The sequence below is a fragment of the Carica papaya genome, chromosome 7 (genome assembly GCF_054855325.1).
Source record: "Carica papaya isolate Zhongbai chromosome 7, ASM5485532v1, whole genome shotgun sequence".
NCBI classification, from domain to species: Eukaryota; Viridiplantae; Streptophyta; class Magnoliopsida; order Brassicales; family Caricaceae; genus Carica; species Carica papaya.
The window spans coordinates 5448410-5474814 of record NC_142315.1 but is presented as its reverse complement, the minus strand read 5'-3'; the positions used below and the strand labels follow the sequence as shown (position 1 = coordinate 5474814).

Genomic DNA, 26405 nt, shown 5'->3' with positions numbered 1-26405 from the left:
TGAGTAGGAGCTAAGTAAACAAACTAAACACCTAATCATATAAGAGCTTGCAACAAAGGGTAATCAAAAAGATAAGACATATATATATATATATGTATGAACATGTGTGTATATGTAGCTCTTGAAGGCAAGGAGCACAGAAAACAAAAACAGAAGAGAGAACCGTTCATCACGTTGAGTCTGATAATAGGAGCAAAGTAAACAAGCAAAACATGTAATCATATATATATATATATATATATATATATGTACACGAGTATACACATATAAGCATGGAATGGAAGATTAAAAAAGATATTAGCGGGGAGACAGATAGAGAGCGAGCACGCAGAGCTTCAAGCATGAACCCAGCATGCAAAAAAAAACCATGTGTGCTCACTCTCTTCTGTCACCTCCTTTACCCTAAAAAAAAAAAAAAAAAAAAACACTTCATCTGCAGTAGCTCAAGACTTTGATCGATCCAGTTACCAAGTTTATAATCGAAGTAATATTGGTTTGGTGTGAGAACATGTGAAGCTGAACTAGGGTTTATATAGGAGAAACAAAACATGACTTGCGTCACCCATGGAATAAATGTGGGTTTCTCTTATTCCTCACTTTCCAATATTTTACTCTTATTTTCGGAATATATATATATATATATATATATAGTCTAAAAGACATTATCTTCTCGATGGCTCCCCCAAGAGACCTTACTCATTTATTCAGTTACTGTTACCAATGCGTCTTGTAGTTCTAAATTTTTAACCATCCAATCCCCTATGCTTCTTCTTTTCTTCCTATTTATGTCTCTCCCCAGATGCTGTTATGAATATCCTGCCTGCCTCCATATATTTCCTGTTCTTTCAATTAATTAACTACATATATATTAATATATATGGTTATAAATCTTGAGGACGTATATATATTTTTAACATTTGAGGGTAATTGGAGATATTATATTTTTTGTTTTTTCATATCATATTTTTTTCATTAATTTTTTCTAATAACAAATACTTCTATATTTTCTATTTGAAGTATACATATATATATATATATATATGTATTCAATATCACATAATTGGATGATTCTATTGCAGAATGTAGAAAAATAAAAATTTGTTCAACAAGAAAAGACATAATTACTCAATATTATATTGGTCTACAAAGTTGAAAACTAAAAAATCACAAGATTGGACTGCTCTACATTTCATCATAAAGGTGTAGAACATCAAAATCTACATTAACAAAAGATGTGGAGATTCAAGTGTTAATCATTCTAACTCAGGATGGTGTAGATTAATATCTCCTTCAATGCCAACATGCTTGAAAATAAACCATGTATCGCTTCAATGGCCTTTAGTTCGTTTCTTTTTCTAGGAGTAATTATCTTTTGATGGTGAATTTCCGACCAAATAATTTATTCTAACTCGGTTTGATATTGTTTTCGTAATTAATAAACTCTATCAATTTATACATTATTTCGTACACATTATGCAAATTTTATTCTTTTTCTCTTTTTTTTTTTTTTTTCTTTTTGCATATATAATTTTTCTTTACTAGTTATTAGGGTGGAGATCTTGATTGTCGTAATATGAGCTATTATGCTATTTCCCTGGGTAAGTCTATTATTTACAAAATTGTTAAAAATAACACACTATTACTCCAATTTCTATCAAAGATGAACACAAAATCATTGCTAATATAATTACTAAACTCTTATTAATAAATAGGGTTGATCAAAAATTAGCCTGTGCTCATTTTAGGCCTCCTATATTTGGTGTGCTAACATTAGGACTATTTACCTTACTATAAATGAAGTCTTTCACACTTCTAAAGCATGTTAAGCTCGGTTAACACTTTATTTGTAAGCTAATTACATCTAATAATGTGGTTGTTTGTTTCCTTTGTAATGATGAGTAAATTGATGAGCTCTCTACCAAACTACTATCTCTATGACAATACGTACTTCTGCTAGATAGGCTTTGCCTTTAAAAGATCCCCACCATTAGTTTGCTAAAGGTGTTAAAAGAAAATAAGTTATCTTATCTAAAAATCTTAATTTCATACAAACCAAAGTCTTAATAGAAATTAACAAGCGAAATTAGAGTTTTGTTTTATATATAAAAACATTTTATAATTTTAATTTTCTAGATTTATATGTATTTGGTTCCAATATATTATATTCTACCACTAATAAAACAGTTTAGCTGTTAAGTTTATTGTGCTCTTCTTGAAGATTATGAGCTTAATTTTTATCGAAAACATATAACTTACTACTTATTAGTATATTGAGTTGACAGTAATCAATATAAAAAAAATAATAATAATTTGAAAAAGTATGTAGTTTAATGCATTATTGTACTAATAAGACTGCAGTGATCAAGTAAGATCTCGTTCTAACAAATTATAATGTATTTATACAGAAAGAATATTATGTAGTCACTAAATTTTCTTACTTGGGGTAAACACAACAAATTAAATAGTTTTTTTTTTTTCTATTTAATCTACAGATCTCCATTATTTTAATATGTAAAAGTTAAAGCATAATTTACCCTTTTGAAGCAGGATTAAATAATTTTGAATTTGGCAAGTATAAATTTTTGTATTTTTACGTGTAACAGTGAAAACAAAGGAACATCTAAACTTGAACTGGCATGAGATTGGCTTAAAATTTACTTCATATTACATATAAATGAATGCTCACCAAACTTAAAAAAGGAAAATCACATGTAAAATCTTTTGAACTCTTACCATTTTCACTCTTTAGCCATTAACTACTTCAAGTGGTTTTATAAATCAAAATTTTGCGCTTTATAACGATACATCCGCCAACTGGTGCGCCGCATTCACTAGCAATTTGACTCCATTTTGCTCCTTTTTCTTTGGTGTTCTATTTTTGGTGCTTTGATTTGATTTGTTCACGTGTATTGTTCTACTAAAACTGTAAGTATAGATTCTTTACACACCTATATGTAAAATCTGAAATAAAAAATCAGCTTCATCTACCATGTCAACTGCAAATCTATTCCCATATTTAAATAAAGAAAAGCTTTGAGATGGCTTTACAACCAGTGCGCCAGGTGGAAAGATATAAGCAGATTAAAGTATATATGCTTTATATATATATATATATATATATATATTAAACAATCATAATAGTAACAATAAATAATAAAAAAATAAGAAGGTTAGATCCAATCAGTGCAAAAGCATGGCTGGGGAAGAGGTCAAAGGTTTGAAACATTCCATGTTGTGTGGTATTTATTGTGATTGGATTTGATGCCCGCGTAAAGCGGTAAACCAGAGAAAGAGTATTTGCTTAATTGCATGTCCTTTTCATAATCATGCACGCACCCCATTGATCGCAATAATGCCATCCATCCCAGCTTACCAATCATCTTATCTTATCTTCTTTATACATATATACAATCATGTGCCCGCAGAAAGGGAGTTCTTTCTTTTTTGTTGGAATTCTTTTACCAAAGAAAGATGTAATCTTTTTAAGAACTCACCTCACCTAATGGGTTTTTTTTTTTTTTAAATTTTATTTTATTTTATTACGAACTCATATATATATATATATATATATGTATATATGGTATTCTTACATGATATAAAAGTTAAAATTCAATTATCAAAATTTTGTGCTTTAGAATTGAGCTTTATTGACCTCAACAATCAACCAACAAATTAACATCTTCATCTTCACTTCTCTATGTTCTTGATATGTATATACAGGACACATTCTTTTTTACATACGAACAATAAATCCTTTTTTTGGTACTCTCTCATTTTTGTCAGCTTCACATTACAGTTAATAATTGTCTCTATGCAACAACAATTGACCATATATTAACAGTATTAAGGAGTAAGCAATCACTCACGAGATAACTGTAATCATCTAAATTTTAATAACTAATATGCACTATTGATATTATGGATCTTTTATATTTAATCATGAAGTAATGTTTCATGAAAGAGATCTAAACTAGTGTATTTCATGAACTCATTATCTGATAAAACACGTATATACTCTTTTACCCTAGAGTATGCAAATGATTAATGCAAATAATCACATCCCTAAAATGAATACAATATACGCTAATCTAAATTAGATCACAAATATCTAAAGTTCTTGATTATATGATTCGAAATATTTTACGGACTTAATAACTAAGTTTAACTATTATGATCTCTATCACAATTCTAATTTTCTCTTTAAAAGTGTTAAAAACTTTTTATCATGTTAGAATTGAATTCATTCATTTAAATGAGCAATTTATGATAAAATAAATTATTTCTTTTATTATTAGTAACGATAACTAAAAGTAATATCTTGCTTTTATCATAACCAAGTTTTGTATAAACTAATAATTAAAATAATTGCATACTCATGATTGATCACTCTATTAGTGTATTGGCTTGAGGGCACATTTCTTATAATTTAGATTGCTCAACACTCAAAAGATATTTTAAACATTACTTAGTTGCATCTCCGTCAACAAATCAAACACATATAATACATGATCGACATTTACATCAACCATAATCTATACCGAAATAGATACTTACTCAAATATGCTACCATAGTAACTTAGAAAGTCAAATCAAATATCATAACAAAAAGTAACATGACTTCATACGTAAAATTAAGAGGCTCTTTAGGAAACTAAATCCTTCATAGCCACCCAATTCACTCGATGTGTTAAATTGGTAGATTTCTTATATTAGATACACAGGTATTCCCACATAAATCAAGAAAGAGTACTGAAAGTTGGAGCAAAAGAAATGTTCACTAATTTTGAATACTGAAAAAACCCTAACATAATTACTTGTCAAAGTTATAAACACTTCGTTTTACAGAAACCCAACAATAATGAAAATCTAAGAAAAGTCCTACAGAATAACCAGAAAAATTCTTGTATGAGTATCTTTTATGATCGTGCAACAAATATTTAAAAATTTTAACGATAAGTTAAAAGGTAAAAGAGACTATACAACTAATAGGATCTTGCATGAAAATATATAGATGTTCTAACTCGAAATAATCTACTATTGTTACTAAAATTTTCAGAAATCCATGCCTTGACTTATTTCCATTAAAGATGATCCAACAAAATTAGGAACAATCTAAACTTTATCCTCGAGTTTGAGGTGAGAACACACATGTGTTCTCTCCAAGGCATCAGCATCAACGAATATAGTTTTTGTTTCAAGTAAAGAAGAAGAAAAATTCATGTGGTATTAGTGTTTTACTTAATAAATTTCTCTTGATTTTCTTTGTTTTACTCCTTTAGCTCACAATTTCTCTTGATGATCAATATATGACCATAAAACAAATATAGTGTTAATATATGAATTAAATTGATATCGATCATTGTATGATCATAAAACAAATACAGTATCAATACAATAATCTAATAGTATTTGTTAGTTTCTTAGTCTAAAAGATGAACAAAAAGTTAGATTTACATCTATATATATGGATTTTATGTTTTTATTTTATTTTTTTTAAAAATCACTATTTCTTGATTTATGCTTTTGAGTACATCATAATCTAAATTTTATTTTAGATAACAGTTAAGCTTAAATGATAGTAGAATCAGAATTCATTGGCTGACCAATTTTTAATATTAGTACAGATTTTGAAGATTTGTGATGATGGCAAGTGGTGGGCTGCAAAGAAATGAAAAAAAAGCAGAATTGTAAATTTACCCATTATGGAAGTGGGCATTTTTGCTTTGCTGTACTCTTTCCCTTTTAGGAGTGAAGATGAGAAGAGTGCTTACACAATAATATATATATATATATATATATATATATATATGGTTCCACTTCCTACATGCAGGCACTTGGACTAGCATGTTCGATTATGAATTATGATAAAGCATCTTCTCCATCTCACGTTAACATGACTTTCTTTTTGGTATAAAAATTGATAATTAATATTCTTTTTATCTTCTACAACTTTCGGCTACAGAAAGAAGGAGACGTGGAGGATTTATTATTGTCGCAGATGGCGTTGTAGGGTATGTTTGCATGTTGGATTATTGGGAACCCAATAAACTTTGGCTAATTCCATTCCATTAAAGTACATATATTTTTTTTTCAGATTATGATATGAAGAATCAATCCCCACGACTTTGGGCCCCTCCAAATCCAAAAGCCGCCCCCATGTGTGTGTATATATATATATATATACATGTATAGACATGTATATGTATCCGCTTTGTGTGGTTAGGGTGCCTCAACCCCACAGAATGGACAGTAATGGAGAATTACACTGTCCACTCTTTATTTTGATGTGGGTGTGTGCATGTATACAAATATATATATATATATACGCATATACTATGCTCTATAATTAACAAATAACTAAATGCATTTTGTGGGTTTAGCCTTTGTTGAATCATGCATGTATATATATATATATATATATATATATATATATAGTCATTAAACTCACATTGTAATTCTAACTTATTACGGAAGATAAACCACCTCGCGAGAAGTAGAATATTCAATTAGAAAACTACAGAAAGCTTAACCTCTTTTATTAACATAAACATTATCTTAACTCATGGTAATAACTTGAACACCATAATAAGCCAACGGGATTCTCCATGAACTTTCAAAATATTAAAACTCGAATAAATTTTGTTTGACAAAAAAGTCTAGATCGCACCTCTTTTAAATCCAATTACTTTGTTTTCTGGAATTCTAAATGCTGTGAAATCAGACATTCAAAAAATGCACACAAAATGCATCTATTTTGGGAAAAAATAAAATAAGATCCCCTGATGAAAATAAAAATAAATAATTTTAATTATATATTTTAACAGTTCAAAATAGACACTTATATCATCAATTAAGTAAATTAATGCCAAAAAATTAGTACAGTGGCTTAAAAAACATATATATATATATATATATATATATATACAGTGTTTTTTCAGAACTACCGATTGCCAAATCTAGGCTCACTCAGGGAGATCAAGATCACAGGATGACTAAACTTGAAACCCTGTATTCCTCACTCTCAACACTATATGTAATTAACTCTATAAATACAATCTTCGACAAACAAACATCTAAAGGTCTATTTTATGACTGCAATTTTTTTTTTTTTTTTTTTTTTATTTTTAGTTAAGGGCCTATTTTCCCTTTCTCTTCTAGGATGGATGGAGGCAAAACATGTCTCCATTGAACCCAAATTGCTTGGTCTTCCACGGTTTAATTAATTTAGTCTACGTTGAAATACAATATATTCAATGCTGAGCTTGGGATATTATTCTTAGAACCTTTTTCTGAGAACCACTGGCCGATGATGTTTCTGTAAGGACTGGTTGAAATTCCTGTAGGCCACTTATCAACCAGTTTAAAACCAAATTCTGATGCAGCTGACAGAAGCGAAGACTCGTCAACTCGGCGAAAGACATGGCAGAGAATTAAGGCCGGCTCTTGTTCCTTGCAGATTCCCTTTTTTGACGAAATCAACTGCCTTGCAGTTGCAAAAAAAGGTAAAATAGCTTCTGGGATGTAAGTAACATCTGTGCCTACAATGATTTCAAAACCCCCGTTGTTTTCTGCTTTGATGGCTTCTATGTGATCCTTGTTACCCCACTCTAGTATCTTTGTAGTCAATTTGGTTAGAACTGGAGGTTTGAGATTTGAAGTTATATTCTCCTTTAAAAGCTCAAGTACCTTGCTATCTCCATCAGTAGCAACCACGGTATCAGCTGGTTCAACAGCAACCATAGAGCAAATGCCTGCACAGCCACAACCCAACTCTAGCACCCTTTTCCCGGCAACAATGTTTGGATTTTCCGCAAATATAGAAGCCATCAAACGTGCTGATTCCCACAACATTAAGCCTGTTGATTTACAGGTGTGCTGATATTCTTTGGACAGAACTTTGATCTTGAACTTGGAATTGCCAATGTTGACCTCAATAATCTGTACATGAAATAATATATAGACAGATCAACAAATGATATATGTCAAGTTCAGCTACTTATGAATGCCAATCATTGCCAACCCGCATTCACCGTTCAGAATCTTGACAGAATGAAACAGGTCAAAGAAATGGGAAAACTACTTTAAAATTGAGAATTGCCATTCAACAACCTAGAGGGATTTCATCAAAAAGACAAGCTACCAAGATGAAAAGCAAATGGTGAGCCTTTGGGATGTTATCCTTGGATGGTGAAAAGTCAAAACTAGCAAGTAAAAGGCAAATAATGAACCTTACCTCATTATCAGAAGATGGTGAAAAGCCAAACATTTCAATCGCCAAACCCTCAGACATATCAAAGTAAAGATTATCAACAGGCTTCTGAGAAGTATGTTTCTCAACTTCAGGTTCAACATTCTTTTGATTAAATTGGTCTGTCTTCATGGAAGTCTCCATACCTGAGGAAGACTTAACACAGTCTGAATTTCGGAATACAGCTTGGACCCAGCGCCTAAAATCAAAGGATAAAATCAAGTTCTTATGAAACTAAACATATCAAAATGCAAGACTGCAGGAGGAGAGAAAAATTTCTCTTCAAGTATTTCTCACCGATTCATCACCAACTCCTTTGATCGGTTCTCAACTTGTTTGCAGCATAAGCCAAGTTCTTGAACATCAAATCCATTTTCTTTAAACAAACTTGATAAGAAGTCATTAGAAAAGTAGAATGCCCGCTGGAAATACATGGTGGCATGAGAGATAAACCTTCTCAACCGAAATTATAAATAGAAAAAAGCATAATAAAAAAAATGAAGCAGACATCTGATTCAGACTTACAGTGCCATCACCTCTGACATAAAAGTTATCACTGATTTTTTGATCTTTGCCAGTAAGCCTTTCCTGTCAATCAAGGGATATATAGGATAGATATAACAGTTCCAAAATAGAACAACAGTAGATATAATTGAGATGAAGTATATGGACCTAAGCTACCACATTAATTTATATATGAATATTTGTAAACCCTTTTTACATCCAGCATTTATCTACAAAATAACTGGCAAAAGAAGTTTCATCCAAAAGCAACTTATTTAAGTGGTCAACCCTATTTTAGGATGGAAGCGCTGCTATTTGGTATAAACATAATGCTTATCTTGTTGAACAAAGAGGAATTCAATTCAAATTGAATCAGTCGACCTAAACTACCACATTAATTTATATATGAATATTTGTAAAACTACAAAATAGCTTGCAAAAGAACATCCAAAAGCAACTTATTTAAGTGGTCAACCCTATTTTAGGATGGAAGCGTTGCTATTTGGTATAAACATAATGCTTGTCTTGTTGAACAAAGAGGAATTCAATTCAAATTGAATCAGTTGCACCTTTGCTAAAACTTAATTAACCAAACAGTGGAAAGCACAAACATATTGTGCAAGTTAAACGGCAATAGTCCCAGTCTTTATAGGGTAAACCTAAAAGGCTATATTTGGGAGTCGCAAGGACAGAGAAAAGAAAAGATGTGGAGCGGGTGAAAAGTTAGAAAAGAGATTTTACTTTCCTTTTTCTTGTTTGGGTGCTCAGAAAATAGAGAAAAAAAGAACGAGAAAAGATTTGGTACTTCCCTAAATTTTAAAAATAGATAGAAATCTTTTCCCTTTTGATTGGAGAAGAAAAATATTTTGTATTACCATGTTACCCCTTGTCCCTTTCGCTTCTATGTACTTGAGTAGTGCCCATAAAATAATCTATAAAGAAAATGATATTAATTGTCTGCTAATTTATAAATTAAATGATCATAAATAATTATTTTTCGAATTAGAATAATATTAAAACAAAAAATCTTTCATGAAATCAATTTAAAAATGAATAAATAGTACCAAGAACCCTATGTTTATCCATGGACGTAAAAACATTATTGAGAGGTGAAGGCAGTCTCAGGAGATTGGGATGGTTCAAGAACCCAAGTGCATTGTTGGGATCCAGGCACACTCTCCAGACTCTTGGCTATCTTATTTTTCGTACCATTTTCGTACTCCTTGATGTTATTAGCTCTTTTTATTTCCAAATGAAACACATTCTAAAGAGAAGAGGAGAATGCTAATAATTCTATGTAACATGAAGGAAAACTAAACCATAAACACAGAATTATCACCCAAAAAAAAGCCATAAAGTTTGGATTGTAATAAGACCAACTCAAAAGGGATGAAACTGAACTTCGTCTCTGATAATATTTATTTTATTGAAAAAAACCTGATGTTTATGGGGAAAAAACTTTAAAGGTAACGGAAATCTGATTCTGTCCAACATCATAAATGATCAGAGAAAGGACTATGTGCTAAAGTAGACACACAAATTAATTAGAAGTGTTTGTCAAGAATTCTAGCTTTTTTCAGTTTTTGTTTCTTTTTTTTTTTTCAAAGCAGTTTTTCCAGAGTTCTAAGGGCACCACAAAGATTCTTGACAAAAACTGTGCATGCATATAGAGTTCCACCATAAAAATTAGCAAACAGCATTTAAAAGGAGCGTGAATAACAACCTGAGCAAGGTCACCAACAGCATAGTCTCGAAACAGCACACAACCATTTGGCTGAAAAGAGAAACAAAATTTATGTGAATTGAACCAAACTTTCATCTAAAAAATGGAAGGAAAAGTTACATTTAGCACCCTGTACTTTTAAATTTGTAATGATTACTACTGTGTGTACTTACAAATAAGACACTCATCCTCACATACTCTGTCTGCGTTTCAAATAGCTCTGATCTATTAAAATGTCTACTATTAGTGATAAACTCGCAAGGAAAAACTAGTAAATTTGTTCATCTCCTCATTCTTTTTTCTTTCCAGCACCCAGATTCCATAAAACCACTCTTAACAAAACATTATTTCTATGAAATACTCTCAGACAATGCCCAACTTATGGAAGGAAAGAACGAGCTTATCTCTGTAATTGCTTGGGTGCCAGCCTGGAGATATGCCTTACAATTCATTCTGGCCGAGACTGAAGGAACTTTGTTGATAACGCACATCCTGTGCTAGCTCGCAGGGGTGGGCACACAAGTGAAAAGCAGACCGGCAACAAAGATAGAGGACACAAAGATTTCTTTTTTTTTTCTTTAGAATTCATTTTATTATAGGCTCCTAACTTCGTTGTCTCTTACAAATTAAAAAAAAGAAGAAAAGAACTTAACAATTTGAAATATTTTTAGCAAAGCGGTCATTGTTGTTGCTTGCATTAGCAATACCATGATTAGCATTTTCCAAAATTTTCAATTTTGTTCTTCATTGACCTTTATATCATGTACTTCTCTTTTTGTTTATTATTTATTGTTGAGGCAATAGTTCCAACACCTATAAATAGTTAAATAAATTCAAACAGCAAATTTACGGTTAATTAGTTTTCAGATAATGAAGAAAGAATGAAGGAGAAGGAGATGAAAAAAATACAAGTTTAACCCTGTGTGCTTAACATTTGCAATAGACATTTTAATAGTGGATACTAAATGAAACATGCACCAAGTATGAGGGGGTATTTGTCTAAATGAAATACAGGGTCGTATTTGTTAAACCTCAAGATTACGGTGGCAAATGTAACTTTCACAAAAGAGAAATAGGAAACCAATCACATTTTACAGTTCTAAATATCATAAGCACTTACCTTAAGAACTTTTCTAACATTTTGCAACACTAGCGGCATCTTTTCTGGTGACACAGCAGATAGTACAAAAATCTATATACCAAGTCATCTAAAAATTAGTAGAAATGATTTCCAAGAAAATATCCAGAAAACAACCATGTATGAAAAATGAGAACAGCCTTTTATTCAATAACTATATAAAATCAATAAATGATAATTTAATCAAATACCATGCTGATGATATCAACTGACGATGGAGAAATCTGCTTGCTCAGGTCATCAATGGTAAGATCAGATACAAATGCATTAACACGGGTCTCCACAAAGTCTTTATGTGTCTACAATCAGTAAGGTAAAACAATCAGTTCATACGAATCACATATCCTGAACTTCCACGTTATAAGAGAAGTAGTATCTATGTTACACCTAAAATGATCAACTCTTAGCACCAACTAATCAAAGCAGAGGTTTATGGAAATCACTTAAGACAGCCATGATATAACAGCTAACATCATGTTTCCATTATCAATCATTGGGCAATTTACCTTCAGAATGTGATCATTCAATTCAAACATACCTATCCAGATTAGTTCCATTACAGAACAAAGAAATACCAACACAATTCCCCAATGTTTTCAACGTAGATTACTTATATATGGAGAGAGATGACAAACACTAACCTTGACCAAATTAATAGCACGTGGGGAAAAATCGCATGCATGCACAAAAATATCCGGATATGTAGTAAACAAAGGAAAGATGGTGTTTCCAGCTCCACAGCCAACCTGCTTGCAAGCATTGGAACAGTTAAAATATTTAGTTTTAATCCCAGCACTAAATTTCCAGCTCCACGGCCAACCTGCTTGCAAGATTGGAACAATTTAAATATTGAGTGTTAACTCCAGCACTAAATCTCCATGGGTGAGGTTAGCCAAAAAAAGTAAGGAGGAAAAAAGTTTCCGAGCTTAGATATCATATATGCTTAGTTTTTTCTTTTTTTTTGGGATAAAAACAAGTACAACTGAGAAGTTAGGAAAAATTATAGGATAAAGAGGATAAGACATCCTAGAACAAGAAGGAAAACCAGAAAACCAAATTAGAAAATGGAAAGCCCTTAACAAAGAACAGCTTTCCAATTCAGTTGAAAGCTAGGCTGCCACATTTCAAAAGAAAAAACCGATGTGCCTTAACCCATAAATAAGTAAACAAATACCATTCTATCCCAAACAAGACTAGAATAATAGCTGCATTTAGTAAAAAGAAAAAAGAAAAATACAAAAAAATCAATAGTAGAAAAGTAAAATAAACAAGTTTAAGTAATAGAAAAAGAATAGAAAAATAAACAGGGTTCAATTAGAAATAATACTGAAACCACTTTATTCAAAAATTATTTGATGTTCGATAAAAATATCAGTAAGAAATATTAAGACTTTAAGAAAGTAGAAACTATGTGTCTAGTGAAAATAACTTTTGAAACTTCAAGTGTAAATTTTTATTAAAAGACAACCACTTTCTAAAAATATAAATTGTAGCTTTTGTTTTTAACACTATTATAAACAAATTTTAATTTTGACTTTTGTCAAAAATACTTTTCACTTTACTTTTTTCGAACAAAAGTACCTTTGAAATGTAAAAACTAAAACCAAAAACTGGTTCATACAGGCCCTAAGTCTACATCAAATTTTCAATCTATTTATGAAAGCCAGAAGGTATCAATGGTGTCTGGTAAAAGGAGAAATTTTCAAATCCCTCTTTCTTAGAAGATAACCCTTTTTTATAGAGCCCAATAAAACAAAGGTACCATAACATCATCGACAATCATGACTGATTTGCTACCTCATAATTCTTTATTGATATGATTAGTGATTGATTGATAGCTATCATGTCTGATTTGGACCGATTAATCGATGGAACTAATTATGACCTGCTTGTGTTATGAATGTTGATTATTCAATTTATTCCAAAAAAATGAATGTTGATTATTCAATGCTGAAAACATGTTATTCCCCAAGGATAGTCGTATCCCTGACACTAGAGCTGTGTGCGCCAAGCAAAAGAGCATGCACTTTACAACCGATTTCTGGAAAACAGCCGCTTTGTCCAAGTCAGAGGCATGTCTTGCAGTCTCTTGGCGTGTGCCAACAAGTGAGGGGATCAGACACCAACTCAAAGGGCATGCGCCCCACTTCTATTGATCAAGAAACTCCAGTGTTCTTAGTTTCTCTAGGTCTCTAGGTTTGGGCTTTTTCCGACTTAGCATTCTACAATCATCATATTCCAAGGGGCAGATCATGTGGCAATCATCAACGCACTTCTATATCTTTTCCACCAAAGTTAGATGCTTATAGTTTACCCCTGAATTGACTGGGATTTTGTATTTTTATTCCAAAAACAGTTATAGGAACCATGAATACTTGTTTAGCCATGGTATGGGGAGCTAAGAAGCTTCTGCAATTATCACCAAATCCTACAGAATCCTAGCAGTTTGTAGAATGGATTGCAAACATATGAAGCCCTTCTCCTAATGGGAAAATTAGCTAGATGACTAATTCTTTCGACATAATTCAACAATGACATGTATGAAAAACAAAATAAGAGAATGACTAGTAGAGTTCTTGTTGCAGAGTCCAAGAGAAACGGACAATTATAGGGGTATAAATTCTCACATGAGGGCTAAGGGCAATAAACTTATAGAGGCGGAAGTTGTACTTGATGGAGCAGTCAATAGCCTAGGATCTAGAATTGAGGCCTTCACAGTCACACTCACTAAGAAGGCCACCCCAGTGATGAAGAACTTCCAAAATCACGAACATTGGTGTAGAGTATCAAATTTGCATCTTTGCACTAGAAGCATTAATAGCAATGAAGGCAAGCAAAGTGGAAGTTTGGGGGTAGTAGACGCTAGTAACTGACCAAGCCAATGTGACTGGGAGTTAAAAGGAGAGAAATTGGGACCATATTGGACCATTTAAGAGTGATTTGCTTACAACTTTGCCAAAAGTATCTTCAAACACCTGCACAAAGAAGAAAGTCAGATGGCATATGCCTCATCAACCTCAGTTTCTGTTTGGGAGAATTCCTGAATGTTACTATAATACCCTTGGTAATGGTAAGATCTAATTTGCCATGATATAGAGCAGGTAACGAAACTAGTGAAAGACAATTTGTGGTTCCATGATCTCTTAAGAAACTTTAAAATGAGAGAATACCCAAAACAAGCTAGTGGAAAGATACAACCACCATTACGAGATTGGTTCTTTAGTTCACTATTATAATGGGTGTTTATATAAGAGCATATCAAATGGAGTCCAACAAAAATGTTTACATGAGAAGGAAGATCAAAAGGCCATTGGGAAAAAAATCACGCTAGAGCCGGTTGATTGCATATTAAATGAATAGTCTTAACTAAGATGTTGTTCATCATACTTTTTTCCTGGTTGAGCATGAAAAATGATCTTGTGAATTTTGTTAGAAAATACCACGAGTCATCTTGGCCCTTCACTTATCAGGGAATAGACATTATTTGGAAGGTAAAGCCAGCATCCTCAAATGAAAAGAAGTATATAATAGTTGCAATCGATTTCTTTCCCTTTATGAATTTAAGCAAATCCTTTCAACAATTTGGGAGGTAAGCAAATCAATAACATTTATTGAAAGATATCTAATTGCAAATATAATGTTCCTGACCACGTGCTTGCCAAAAGCTTTGACACACAACAAATCTTGTCACTCATACCAGTCGAGAATCAAATCAACCATGATATAAACCGAATTGCTAAAAATAGAAAGGCTAACAGAATGACATAGAATAGAGTTACTAAAGCCAAAAACGCTAAAAAATGACATAATTCAAAGTTATCTAAGGCCAAAAGCTTCAATGCGACCAAATGCCATGACTAGAAAGTTTTGGAAAGATCAAAAGAGTAAAATTATGACAACAAACGAGAAGCTACTGAAGGCCAGAATGTACAATAAGTAGATCTTACCCAAGAATTGTTAGGTGGTCTCAATGGGAGTAAATGAAATACAACCCTAGAAGGTGTATCTTCTTGGCATCCTTAAGTGCTTTTATTTTATGTTCTTGCTTACGCTTTTGGCAACTTATTTTTAAAACTGTTTTTAGAATGAAAGAAGATAAACTACATCAAAGTGATGGCAAACTATAAGCACTGAATTCTACTGCACAAACGATAAAGAAATTCAATGATAATGCCCAACACAATCTGTCTCCAGGAAACAACGGTTCAACAAATGCTAAGTCAAGGAAAACTCAAATGTAGAAAAACCCTAGATCAAGGAGAACAAGAAAATTTACTTATCAATAGAATGATCGCATTCCTCTTAGCAGCTACACACCCCTAACTTGTGGCCACATTCCTAGAGCATGGGACCCACATCCATGGCTGGGGGCATGCAACTATAACAATTCAAAAGTTAGTCATGTGCCTAGAATAATCAAGTGCATTGCCCTTTTCTTTGGGCACACGCCACTAGCATCAAAAGTATGTATATCCCAGTGAAATTGTGTCTTCACCATTAAAATAATTAGCCTCGATAACACAACCAAATGAAGATAATCATTGAAACAAAACAAGATCGCTATCAATCAAAACTGCTGGAGAACTAATGGAAGAACCAATTGGTCAAGATTTTTGAGGACATTGTGTTTTTTTTAAAGAGTTAACAATTGCTTTAGGGAACAAAAGTAGAAAATGGAATGCTGACTCCTCTCACAACAACTGTTGTTGAACTTCAATTAGACGCTGCTTCTTACTCTGGAAGTAGGCATGCTTAGCCTTGATAAATATGTTCTATGATTGACATTCCCCAGCAGCAAATCAAGTACCATCCTCAAGGTTGTCATGTACGGTCATCAAGATTGCGATTGCACAATCAAAACTATACCCTCTACAACCATACCTTTTATGATAATGAACAATTTCCTCCTGTCTATCAGCTCTATAGTATGCAAAAACCTTACTCTAGCATTCTGCTTTCTCACTACCTCCCCAGATTTATGAAGGAAATTCCTATCTTCTTGTTGTTGCTAGATCTCACAAAAACACCTTTTTTTCTCAGATTGTGATTGCTCAAGTTGATGATTGATCCACCTTCCACAAACTCAATATTGAAAGCTTCGGCCTCAACTGCCAATCTCTTTTCACCCCAAGTGATTTTCTTTTCTAGAAGCCTATATAATCCAAGTAGAACTAAAAGAATAACAAGGCTGGCACAATAGTAAGGATTACATCTTAAGGTCAAGAAAGAAGGTGATGCCTCAATTTTCTTGAGATTCCATCTTTATCGAATCAATTCTAGTTAAAATAGAGGAAAATCCCCAAATATACTTAAAAATCAAATCATTACTTCATTTCGAACCAATTACTCCATCTTGACGCTCGAGTTGTACCACCACATAAACAAATGATATTGTGGCATCCAAGATGGTACAACGTTTATAAAGCTGCTATTGGAAACAAAAATAAGAGAAAAAACTAAGATTCGAGCAAAAAAAAGGTAACACATTCTGCATTAAAGAACCACAAGAATTACCTCTAGAATGACCTTGTTCCCTCCTTCCTGAAACAATGGTTAATAGTTAGCTGAGAATGACTTACAAGGACTTAAGACAAAATATACATATAACAAATTTTATGTATTTACTCACAAAGTAGTCTCCCCATTCCTTGTCCAAGTAGTGGCGGTCTTTGAAAAACTGAATAAGAAAAAAGATTACGACCCAAGGAAAACCAGAATCAGCATTCCTATTGAAACTATTAAACGTCACTCACCAGCTAGTGCTGGATAGAATCAAGGTAGAGATAGTTTGACATTCTGTTCGCAGGCTCAATTTTCTAATGGCCAAGAAACTATCCATTTTAAAAGAACTAAGAAATATATAAAAGTGAGATGGATCATTCTGCCTATATTGTAAAACTTGTTTTTTGGACCCCAGAAAAAAGTATTACCACCTATAAATAGCAAATTAGTAAACAAACTTAATAAGAATTTTTTTAAAAAATAAAACTATGGAAGATATATTGATTTGTCAGCACCAAGAGGATGCCACCCGTGTACAAAAGATTTACAAATCAATAAGTATATCTACAATCGAAGCAAGATCTTCTAAAATATCAAGGTTGTGTCCTAATACAATAGTACCAAAAAAGTGAAGCCATAACAAACTTAATAAGAATAAAAACTAACTCTGTCTTGATGTCGCTTGTAAAATATATCCCAGTACTTCTTAGCGTCTCTCTCGTACTTATCTGTCAAAGGAAAAAGAAATCAGCATTTCATATGCACGTCCATTAGCATGGCCCAATAAGAAGAAAGAGAGTAACCTCTCCAGAAAGAGGAAACTCCAGTGCCAGATGCAGAGTATATTTGCAACTTCTGAGGTGGTTTTTGTTCCACAGACTCTTGCGCACCAGTCGCCATTTGCCAATAAGCCTTTTGGGTTTGTGGATCTTTAATTTTGGATATTTACCAAAACCTTGGTAAATAGATTTACAAAATGAAATCTGCATCAATAGATTTACAAAATGAATACATTACGCAACTGCATGACATAGTTTCATTCTCCACTAAAATAAAACTAAAACTAATCCCACGACTTCTTCTTCTCGCACAGCTAGAAAACAACATACTCATTCACTTCAGGGAGCAACTGTTCTCTAGAAAAACCAATCAACCGAGAAAAATCCAAACACTCCCCTATTAGACGGATAAACGCCTGATTAAACGGTGCGCTTTGGTGCCGAGCGGAAATCCTTCCACAACAGCGAAGACTCTAATGTCCAATACGGTACCAAACCAATGAATTTGGATGTCTCTTCAATTACCTTCGTGTTTTGTCGCAGAGAGCATCTCGTCAAATCAGAAAATGTAACAGTTTCTCGAGAAGAGCACGAAGTCCCGTTAGGTCACTGAATCCACAGTCAATCTGGAATGAAACTATGACCTATTTTGTTTTCTAACAAAGAGAAACAGCGCCTTACAGAAAATATGAAGAAAACGAGAACTAGTGTGGAAAGAGACAAGAGTTCTGGACACTAGAATTTCAGTGTTGTAGGAGGGGTTTGACTGGACGTCAAAACGCACCGTTTAGTCAGGCGTTTATCCATCAAAAAGGGAGGAGTGTTTGGATATTTCCAAAAAATCTACATAATGGCAAAGCGGACACCTTATTATATGATAAATAAAATTTAAAAATAATATACTTCAGTACAAGGTGAATATAATATATTATATAAATAATCAAAGTCAAAGTCAAACAAAATTTCATCAGAAATTTAATTAAAATAAAACTAAAATAAATTTAACAAATTATTTTGAATTCGAACGAGTTCAAATTTTATATATTTAAAATAAAATTAAGTTCGATTGTTACAGAGAACTCACTCAATTTAATACGATGTTAACCTTAATTTAATATATTAATTTTTATGATAATTTTAGAAATCTTATATCTCGTTTCTCTTAGGATTTTCTCTTGATACAAATTTTTTCAATTTGTTAATTCATTGCATCTATGTTTCCTTTTAGGTCATTTACTTGTATATTTGACATCCATTTTATTCTTTTTATTATTTTTGTTCCTATTGTATTGTATGTATATATATATCTTTTTGTACGGGGAATAATTATTTTTCACTTTATTATTTTCTTATGTTTGAAGATAAAATTATTTAATTAATGTGTATTTGTTTTATTTTATATAAGATACTTCAATCTCTTTTTAAATTAAAAAATCAAATCACATGTTACCGATAATTTAAATTTTTAAGTTCGAAAATTGTATCTGATAATTTTAAGTCGATATAATTTTAAATTTTACTGTAAAAATAGTTAAATTATGATATGTGATCTTTATAATAATATCAATAAATATAAAAATTTAATATTACAGTGTAGTCTATATAACTTATTTTATATTTTTTTAATACTTTTTAAAAATTAAAAATAACAATAAGAATGATAATAGCAATAAAGAAGAAAAAAAAAAGGGGACAAATATTATTATGGTACTCGGTGTCTCACAATTCTATAGAATATTTAGGTTCAAATGTTACTTATATATATATATATATATGTTATGAAAATTGTTAGACAAATTTTAATTTTTCAACCATTCATTATTTAGAATTTTAAAATATTTTTATTATTTTTACAAAAATAAAAAATTATATTTTTGAAAGGGTTGCAATTTATTTTTCCTACTTTGTAGGCATATCCATGCTCACACAACACATTAGGAAATGTGATTCCATTAGCCCAACCATGAAAGCAAAGCACAAATATAAAATAATAATAATAATAAAGAAGAAGAAGAAAGTGCAAAGCATGTCTTCATGACAAGGGCAGAACTGATGCTCCAAGTTTGAACTTTATATATTAAGAAAAAATATATAATATATAGAGGACATTTATTGTATTTTTTTATTATTTAATTAAATTAATATTTTAAATTAAAAATATTATTTTATAATTTGTTCTTCATACGGGTTAGTGTAAATATAGTTTTTTTTTTTTTTTGAATAAAACAAAAAGGGTTGGTTTCTACTTCAATACCATATTAAAATATTTAAATATCACATCAATATAAATTAAGTCTTGCAAGAAAGGAACCTTTTCTAACTTATTATTTCTAACCCATATAAAATTTCATATACTTGGAAATTAATAAACATTTCACTTTATATTATATGATCTAATTAAATGTAAAAAAAAATTAATTAATTGGAAGCATATATATATATATATATATATATATGAAGCCTTTAGAAGAGCCTTACATTACACGCTCATGCACCTCGTTAACAAAAAGTTTAATAGACAAACCCTTTTGTCTCTAACAATCAGTTGCTATCTCAGATGGGTCAAGCCATCATGAGATTAACAAGAAAATGGCTTCTTACCCTCTTCTTGCTAACTGAGTTCCTGCCTGTAAAGCCATCTACTGATCAAGATGGTCAACCTGCCTTACTATGTATTAGTGATTGTGTGACATGTCCGCGGATTTGCTCACCGCCACCCCCGCCAACTACGACTCATTTATCACCACCGCCATCCCCACCAACTCGAACACATCCATCACCACCATTAATGTCGCACCCGGCAATCCCACCAACTCAGATGTATCGGCCACCACCATCTACGTCATTCTTGTCGCCACCGCCATCTCCAAAACCAGGAACGTGGTCATCACCGTGGATATGGTACATTCCTCCGCCTTCCTCTAATGACTACTTTTCGCCTCCGGATCAAGGACGACAGTCTTCGGGACAAAAGGCCCCATATGATTATCCTTATCCATACTATTATTTCTATGCCTCAAAGGCAACTTCTATGTCTTTTTATGGTTTCTATTTGCATGTCTTTTTCTCGTATGTGCTTTATTTATGTTGTTATTAAGATATTTTTGTGTATTGATGATCAACGGCAAAAGTGATTACTATATAGTAATTGGTTTCATTAATTGAAATCTTATAGCGTTCGACTAAGTTAAAGAATTTTGTAAAATTCGTTTGCTTTATGTGTGTGTGTGTGTGTATATATATATATATATATAATTCAACCCTATTGTGCTCATCATTCTAAAATGGCAGTTATGTCAGCTATTTTATCTGTATCAAGAGACAAATATATATATATATATATGTATATGAGGCCGTATATATGTATATTGTATAAGAAGTTTATATGACTGTTGGCAATTACTAATTAATAATTAAAAGATGTGTTAAAATTGCTTTGTGTGAAGTTAAAAATTGAAATGTTGAGATTTATTTAGTGCATAAAAATTTATACAAGCGTTTATATATAAAAATATAATATACATGCAGCAGTTAAATTAAAACCAATGATTAATTATTAGAAGATAGAAGAAAAACATGGAACAGATTTTAAACAATGTGTTTTGTTTAAATTTAAACAGAGTTATATATATATATATATATAGATAAACATATAAAGTTAAAATTTCATATATGCCCAGATCAGAATCCAAAAAAAAAAGCTGCGTAATAAGTTTAGATTGCAAGCACAAAGACAAAATAATTCCCCAATACACGTCCAGGAACAAATCTTTATTTTGAAGCAAACAAAGGAGGCTGAAGATAATATAGTTTGATTCTCTTTTTCAATCTTCTATGCATAAACACATCCTCTAGATATACATGACTAACGTACATATATATTTATAACACAATATATAGTTTTCCCCCTTCTATTATACCACCTTCACAGCCATTCCCATCTGTCTCTTCAGCAGCATGTGCACAGTTTTGGGATCTTGCATGAGGTTCCGAACTATTCAACTTCAGCCTCTGAATTCTATTCATTCAAAACAGTCAGAAAAGGATTGTAAAAATTATGCTTCAAAATTTTTAGAGGTGGGAAATTCATTTCCTATAAAGTAAACCATGAGGTGAGATGAAAATAAAATATATTTTAACATACATATATATGTGTGTGTGTGCGTGTAAGGCCTTAGGTTTAAGGTATTACTAAACAATTTGTTCTATAAAATTCAAAGTTAGGAACTTAATGCAGATTGTATCACGTCTTTTGATAGCATTAGTAACTATCTGAGTACAAGTATCACCAGCACAATAACCTTTTAATTCTAAAAACTCAAAGTTATTAATAGTGTCTTACTTAAATCTTTATATGGAGGTTATCAAGTAATTATCATGTGTTTTTCTAATGTGAGATGGAAGTATGACTATATATACACATATATATGTGCATAAGCAGTGGAAATTAGTATAAACAGAAGGGAGTAAAAATGCAATTAGATATACCTGGGTTGCATTAGATATCCTAAGATGTGATGAAGCGGATCCAGGAGAGCGTGGCACAGAACTGCGAGCACTATAACTAGTAGGTTGTCTGTAGCCGCTTGGATAATCGTTAGGACTGATATAATTTTGATCATGATGATTATTTGCAGTACTTCCAAGGTCTCTTAATCGATTAAGCTCAGGCAATATAACTTTGGCAAGGTCAGGTCTGTCTTTCTTCCTTAACTCCGCACATTTTAGAGACAACTTAGCAAAAGATAAAACTTCTTCAACCGGCCAATCTTTAACTGCTGGATCAAGCACCTCAGCAAAGTTACCTTTATCAATGGCTCTCATCACATGATGAGTCAGACCCATTGGAGATTTAGCTGTTATAATCTGGAGTAGCATTATACCCAATGAATATATATCAGATTTAGTGGTTAACATTCCTGTTTGTTGATATTCAGGGTCAATATAGCAGAAAGTTCCAGCAGCTGAAGTCATGTGATATTGTGTAACACTATCAGCTACTGATTGAGGAACCAACCGAGCAAGTCCAACATCACTGATTTTGCTCACGAAGTTCCTGTCGAGTAATATGTTTGCAGGTTTAAGATCTCGGTGGACTAAAGGCTCAGGCTTTGCTTGGTGAAGAAACAAAAGCGCAGTGGCAATTTCTGCAGCTACTTTGAATCGTTTCCGCCATGAAAGTGGTGGTGTGTTACCTCTTCTGAACAGTCTGTCTTCTAAGCTACCGTTGTTCATGTATTCATATACCAAACATCCATATTCAGGACATGCACCCAGAAGAAGAACCATGTTTGGATGCCTGATGCAACTCAAAACTTCAACCTGTAAAAAAGTTGCTAAATTTTATATGAGTCTGATTAGAAAAGAAATGGGTTTTTGTTTTGTTAATAAATTAAATTAATTTACACAAATTACTACTGAATCAAATAGTTGGTAAGTCTTTTCCTCTGTGAAAAATCACAGTTCAAGTTTCTCATCGTATCCTTATAATGATTAGTAGATATGCGTCATCTAATTGATAAAATGTAGGAGTTGTCTACTCAAATTTTTGAAAAAGTTTACCTCTTGTTGGAATTGTTTTTTCCCTTGTGCAGCGTCAGGTCTTAAAACCTTAATGGCGACAGGAGTATGAGCAAGTTTAGCTTTGTAAACAGGTCCATATCCACCTTCACCAATTTTATTTGAGGCAGCGAACATTTCGGTTGCTTCTTCAATCTCTTCTATTGTGTATTTTCTATATCGAACTTCATTTTGAGCTAAAGCTGTCAAAGCACGTTTCTTTTCTTCTGCTTCTCGTCTTGCTTTCATCTCTGCTTGTCTTCTTCTCTGCGCCTCCATCTCTGCCAGCCTTTGAGCTGCTTCGGCTGCTTCAATGGCAGCTTTGCATTTAGCCTTCTCAATCTCCACTATAGCAAGGGCCGCCTCTTCCGCAAGTCTTGCTTCTTCAAACTTTCTCGCCTCCTCGAGTTTCCATTGATGCAGCTCATTTGCCTGACATATATTTTTAAAACACACATAATAATCTTTTTTTTTTCTTTCTTTATAAAAAAATTAATTATATCTAATTATGTATTTGAACACTATTTAACTGAATGTTTAGTAAGTTTCTTCATTTATAAGAGGCCGTATGTTCTAGTCGAATTGTGTTCTCTTGTGTATACTTTCTTCCTGAGGTGCATGTGTATATCTGTTCTATAAAAAATACATCTATATATGTACATGTATGTGATATGTGTGTATTTATACCTGTCTTTTAGCCGAGAGAGCTTCTTTGCAAGCCGTGCTATACATGTCCATGGTTTGCTTAAGTTCAAGTTTTAACATTCTCATTTCATCGTCTCGCTGAAATTGAGAATGTCGTTATTTTCTTTGATAAATGCATATCATAGCCGATATATATATATATATATATATATATATATTATATCCCATGTAAGTAGATCAGTGTGACTTACAGTATTAGACTGGGGGGCTGAAGACCCATTTGGAGAGCCTACTGGCATTGAAAAATCTACACTACTAGAAGAAATATCCATGGATCCCATTGCAGAAAACTGCTCAGTATTATCATCAGAGAAAGAATCCCTACTAGTAGAAGTCCTCTGAGACATTCTCATAGGAATATCAATGGTTTCCATTGAAGCATTACTTGCAGAATTCCTATGTCTTTCTCTTCCACCTTCTCTAAAAGGACTATCAAGAGAGAGTCTGTCAAACCCAGAAATTCTTATAGGCTGTTGTTGCACTCCTCTAATCCCATCATCTTGTACTGATTGATCACCATTAGAGATCATAAGCTGCTGAGATAAAATATCTGGAAGTGGAACTTTTGGCGGAGCAGGAAGATTTGCAGCTGGTCTTTGAGCTGTTCTTACAGATAAAACTTTTCCTTTGGAAATTACGTAGACAGAACAGAAATCTGGAGCTGATTTGATTAAGGTTGTGGGAACATCAGGAGCTTTGAGTTTGAGAGATCTGGCAAAGACATTTTTTGTAGATGCACCAACGACAATGCTGTTTATTACGTTTTTGTTTATGTAGCTTGAAAGTGCTTTTGGAACATCTATGTCTTCAAGCACTACCTCCTTCAATTGAACCTGCAAATCAATTATCAGTTTCTCTCTCTCGCTTCCTCCCTCCCTCTACATCTATATATATATATATGAATATATGTATATATATATGTGAGCAAATGCAGGAAAGAAAAATCTAAAAAAATATTAGTTAAAATATATAATTAAAAACTAATTAAGTGGTACTTAATATATAATATTATTAAGAAATAATAAAATTATATAGACATGATTAAATGCATGCAATATCATACCCCTTTACGAGCGCAGTATCCACGGTATGGAACGAAAAGCTGATGTGTATCTTCCTGATCATTATTATTGTTAATGGTTCCGAGAGTGGCCTCTGCATTAATCTCAAGAACAAGAACAAATAAGAAGAAACGGAAAAACATACCTACACACGTGTATATATATATATACGTATATGCATACACACATATATATATATAATGAATGAAGGACAAGATAGGAATGGTGTAGGTAGATATAATTATATATGAATATATGAAAGCGGATACCTACGATTTTTTTGCTTAACGTGGATGAGGATGATAACAGGATTGCTAAGAACAAGATGGTCAATAGCCCAGCGCACAGCGTACTGGCTGTTCTTATCGTTGTCAATGGCCACTGCCGTGGTGTTCATGGATGGATTGCTGTCATCTAATGGGAGGTGAGGAGCCATGGATTCTGATTAATTGTATATTAAATTATGATGGTATTCTGATCCGATTGATCTTTGTTAGCTGGGTATTGAATTATATATGCACATACATATAAAAGTTATATTTGAATATGAGCACCACCTCCAGAAGAAGAAGAAGAAGCCACCACGACCTCTGCGGCCAAGAAAGGTAGAATTCAATAAAGGGGGGAGGACTGATGGGAGAGAAACAAGTTAAGGGTAAGTTTTCTGATTCTCTTCATCTTCACGTCAAGGTGGAAACCAGACTCCATGTTTCTCCCAACTGAAAAAACGGCAGCCCTCTTAATTTCTGCCTCTCCTTTCCTTTTTTTAGACAATTTGACCAGGTCTTTTCTTCTATATCTACTTAGTTATCTATAAATAAATCATATAGTACCACCTTTACATATTGTTTTTTTTTTTTTTTTTTTTCATATTTGTCAACCGCCTTCCGTATAAGTTTTAAAGAAGTACGGTTTGTATACTTCTAACAAAAATGAATATTGAGACCTCAAAATTTTAGAATTCTGCAACCATTTTACAATATTGACCATTCCATTTGATTAACACCCACGTTTTCATTTTAGTCACTAGAAAATAGAATGACAAAACCTTGAAAATACACCTTCAAAAATATGAACATTTACCGAGTAACATAATAATTTTACAGTTTAAACGTTTATGTGTTATTTAAAGATTACAAATTTGAAATTTATTGAGACACTGCTATTATAAATGTATCATAATTTG

At 32.4% G+C, this 26405-nt stretch overlaps 3 protein-coding genes across 7 annotated transcripts; 1 reads left to right on the top strand and 2 right to left on the bottom strand.

The window, feature by feature from the left end:
• Nucleotides 1-7098: 7098 nt before the first annotated feature.
• LOC110821949 (S-adenosyl-L-methionine-dependent methyltransferases superfamily protein) lies at nucleotides 7099-18635 on the bottom strand. Of its 5 annotated transcripts, none has more exons than XM_022051930.2 (13): nucleotides 18420-18635; nucleotides 17919-18098; nucleotides 17782-17843; nucleotides 17243-17290; nucleotides 17128-17154; nucleotides 12255-12359; nucleotides 11805-11912; nucleotides 11596-11667; nucleotides 10476-10526; nucleotides 8774-8836; nucleotides 8546-8670; nucleotides 8234-8447; nucleotides 7099-7938 (listed from the first exon to the last, which is right to left on the bottom strand). In XM_022051930.2, the coding sequence occupies exons 2-13, from the start codon at nucleotides 18013-18015 to the stop codon at nucleotides 7225-7227; spliced, it is 1686 nt and encodes a 561-aa protein (XP_021907622.2). In that variant the 5' UTR covers nucleotides 18016-18098; nucleotides 18420-18635; the 3' UTR covers nucleotides 7099-7224. The 5 variants fall into 5 exon arrangements, with proteins under 5 accessions (XP_021907622.2, XP_088063342.1, XP_088063343.1 ...); XM_088207216.1 differs by having other exon boundaries at nucleotides 18225-18634; XM_088207217.1 differs by lacking the exon at nucleotides 10476-10526 and having other exon boundaries at nucleotides 17919-18635.
• Nucleotides 18636-20386: 1751 nt separating this feature from the next.
• On the top strand, nucleotides 20387-21171 carry LOC148252903 (proline-rich family protein). Its single transcript, XM_088207707.1, has one exon. It carries the CDS (start codon nucleotides 20452-20454, stop codon nucleotides 20989-20991), a length of 540 nt encoding a protein of 179 aa, XP_088063833.1. The 5' UTR covers nucleotides 20387-20451; the 3' UTR covers nucleotides 20992-21171.
• Nucleotides 21172-21578: 407 nt separating this feature from the next.
• On the bottom strand, nucleotides 21579-25928 carry LOC110822047 (kinase with adenine nucleotide alpha hydrolases-like domain-containing protein). Its single transcript, XM_088207101.1, has 7 exons — nucleotides 25493-25928; nucleotides 25222-25313; nucleotides 24350-24991; nucleotides 24141-24236; nucleotides 23457-23885; nucleotides 22383-23216; nucleotides 21579-21912 (listed from the first exon to the last, which is right to left on the bottom strand). The coding sequence occupies exons 1-7, from the start codon at nucleotides 25653-25655 to the stop codon at nucleotides 21889-21891; spliced, it is 2280 nt and encodes a 759-aa protein (XP_088063227.1). The 5' UTR covers nucleotides 25656-25928; the 3' UTR covers nucleotides 21579-21888.
• Nucleotides 25929-26405: the final 477 nt, after the last annotated feature.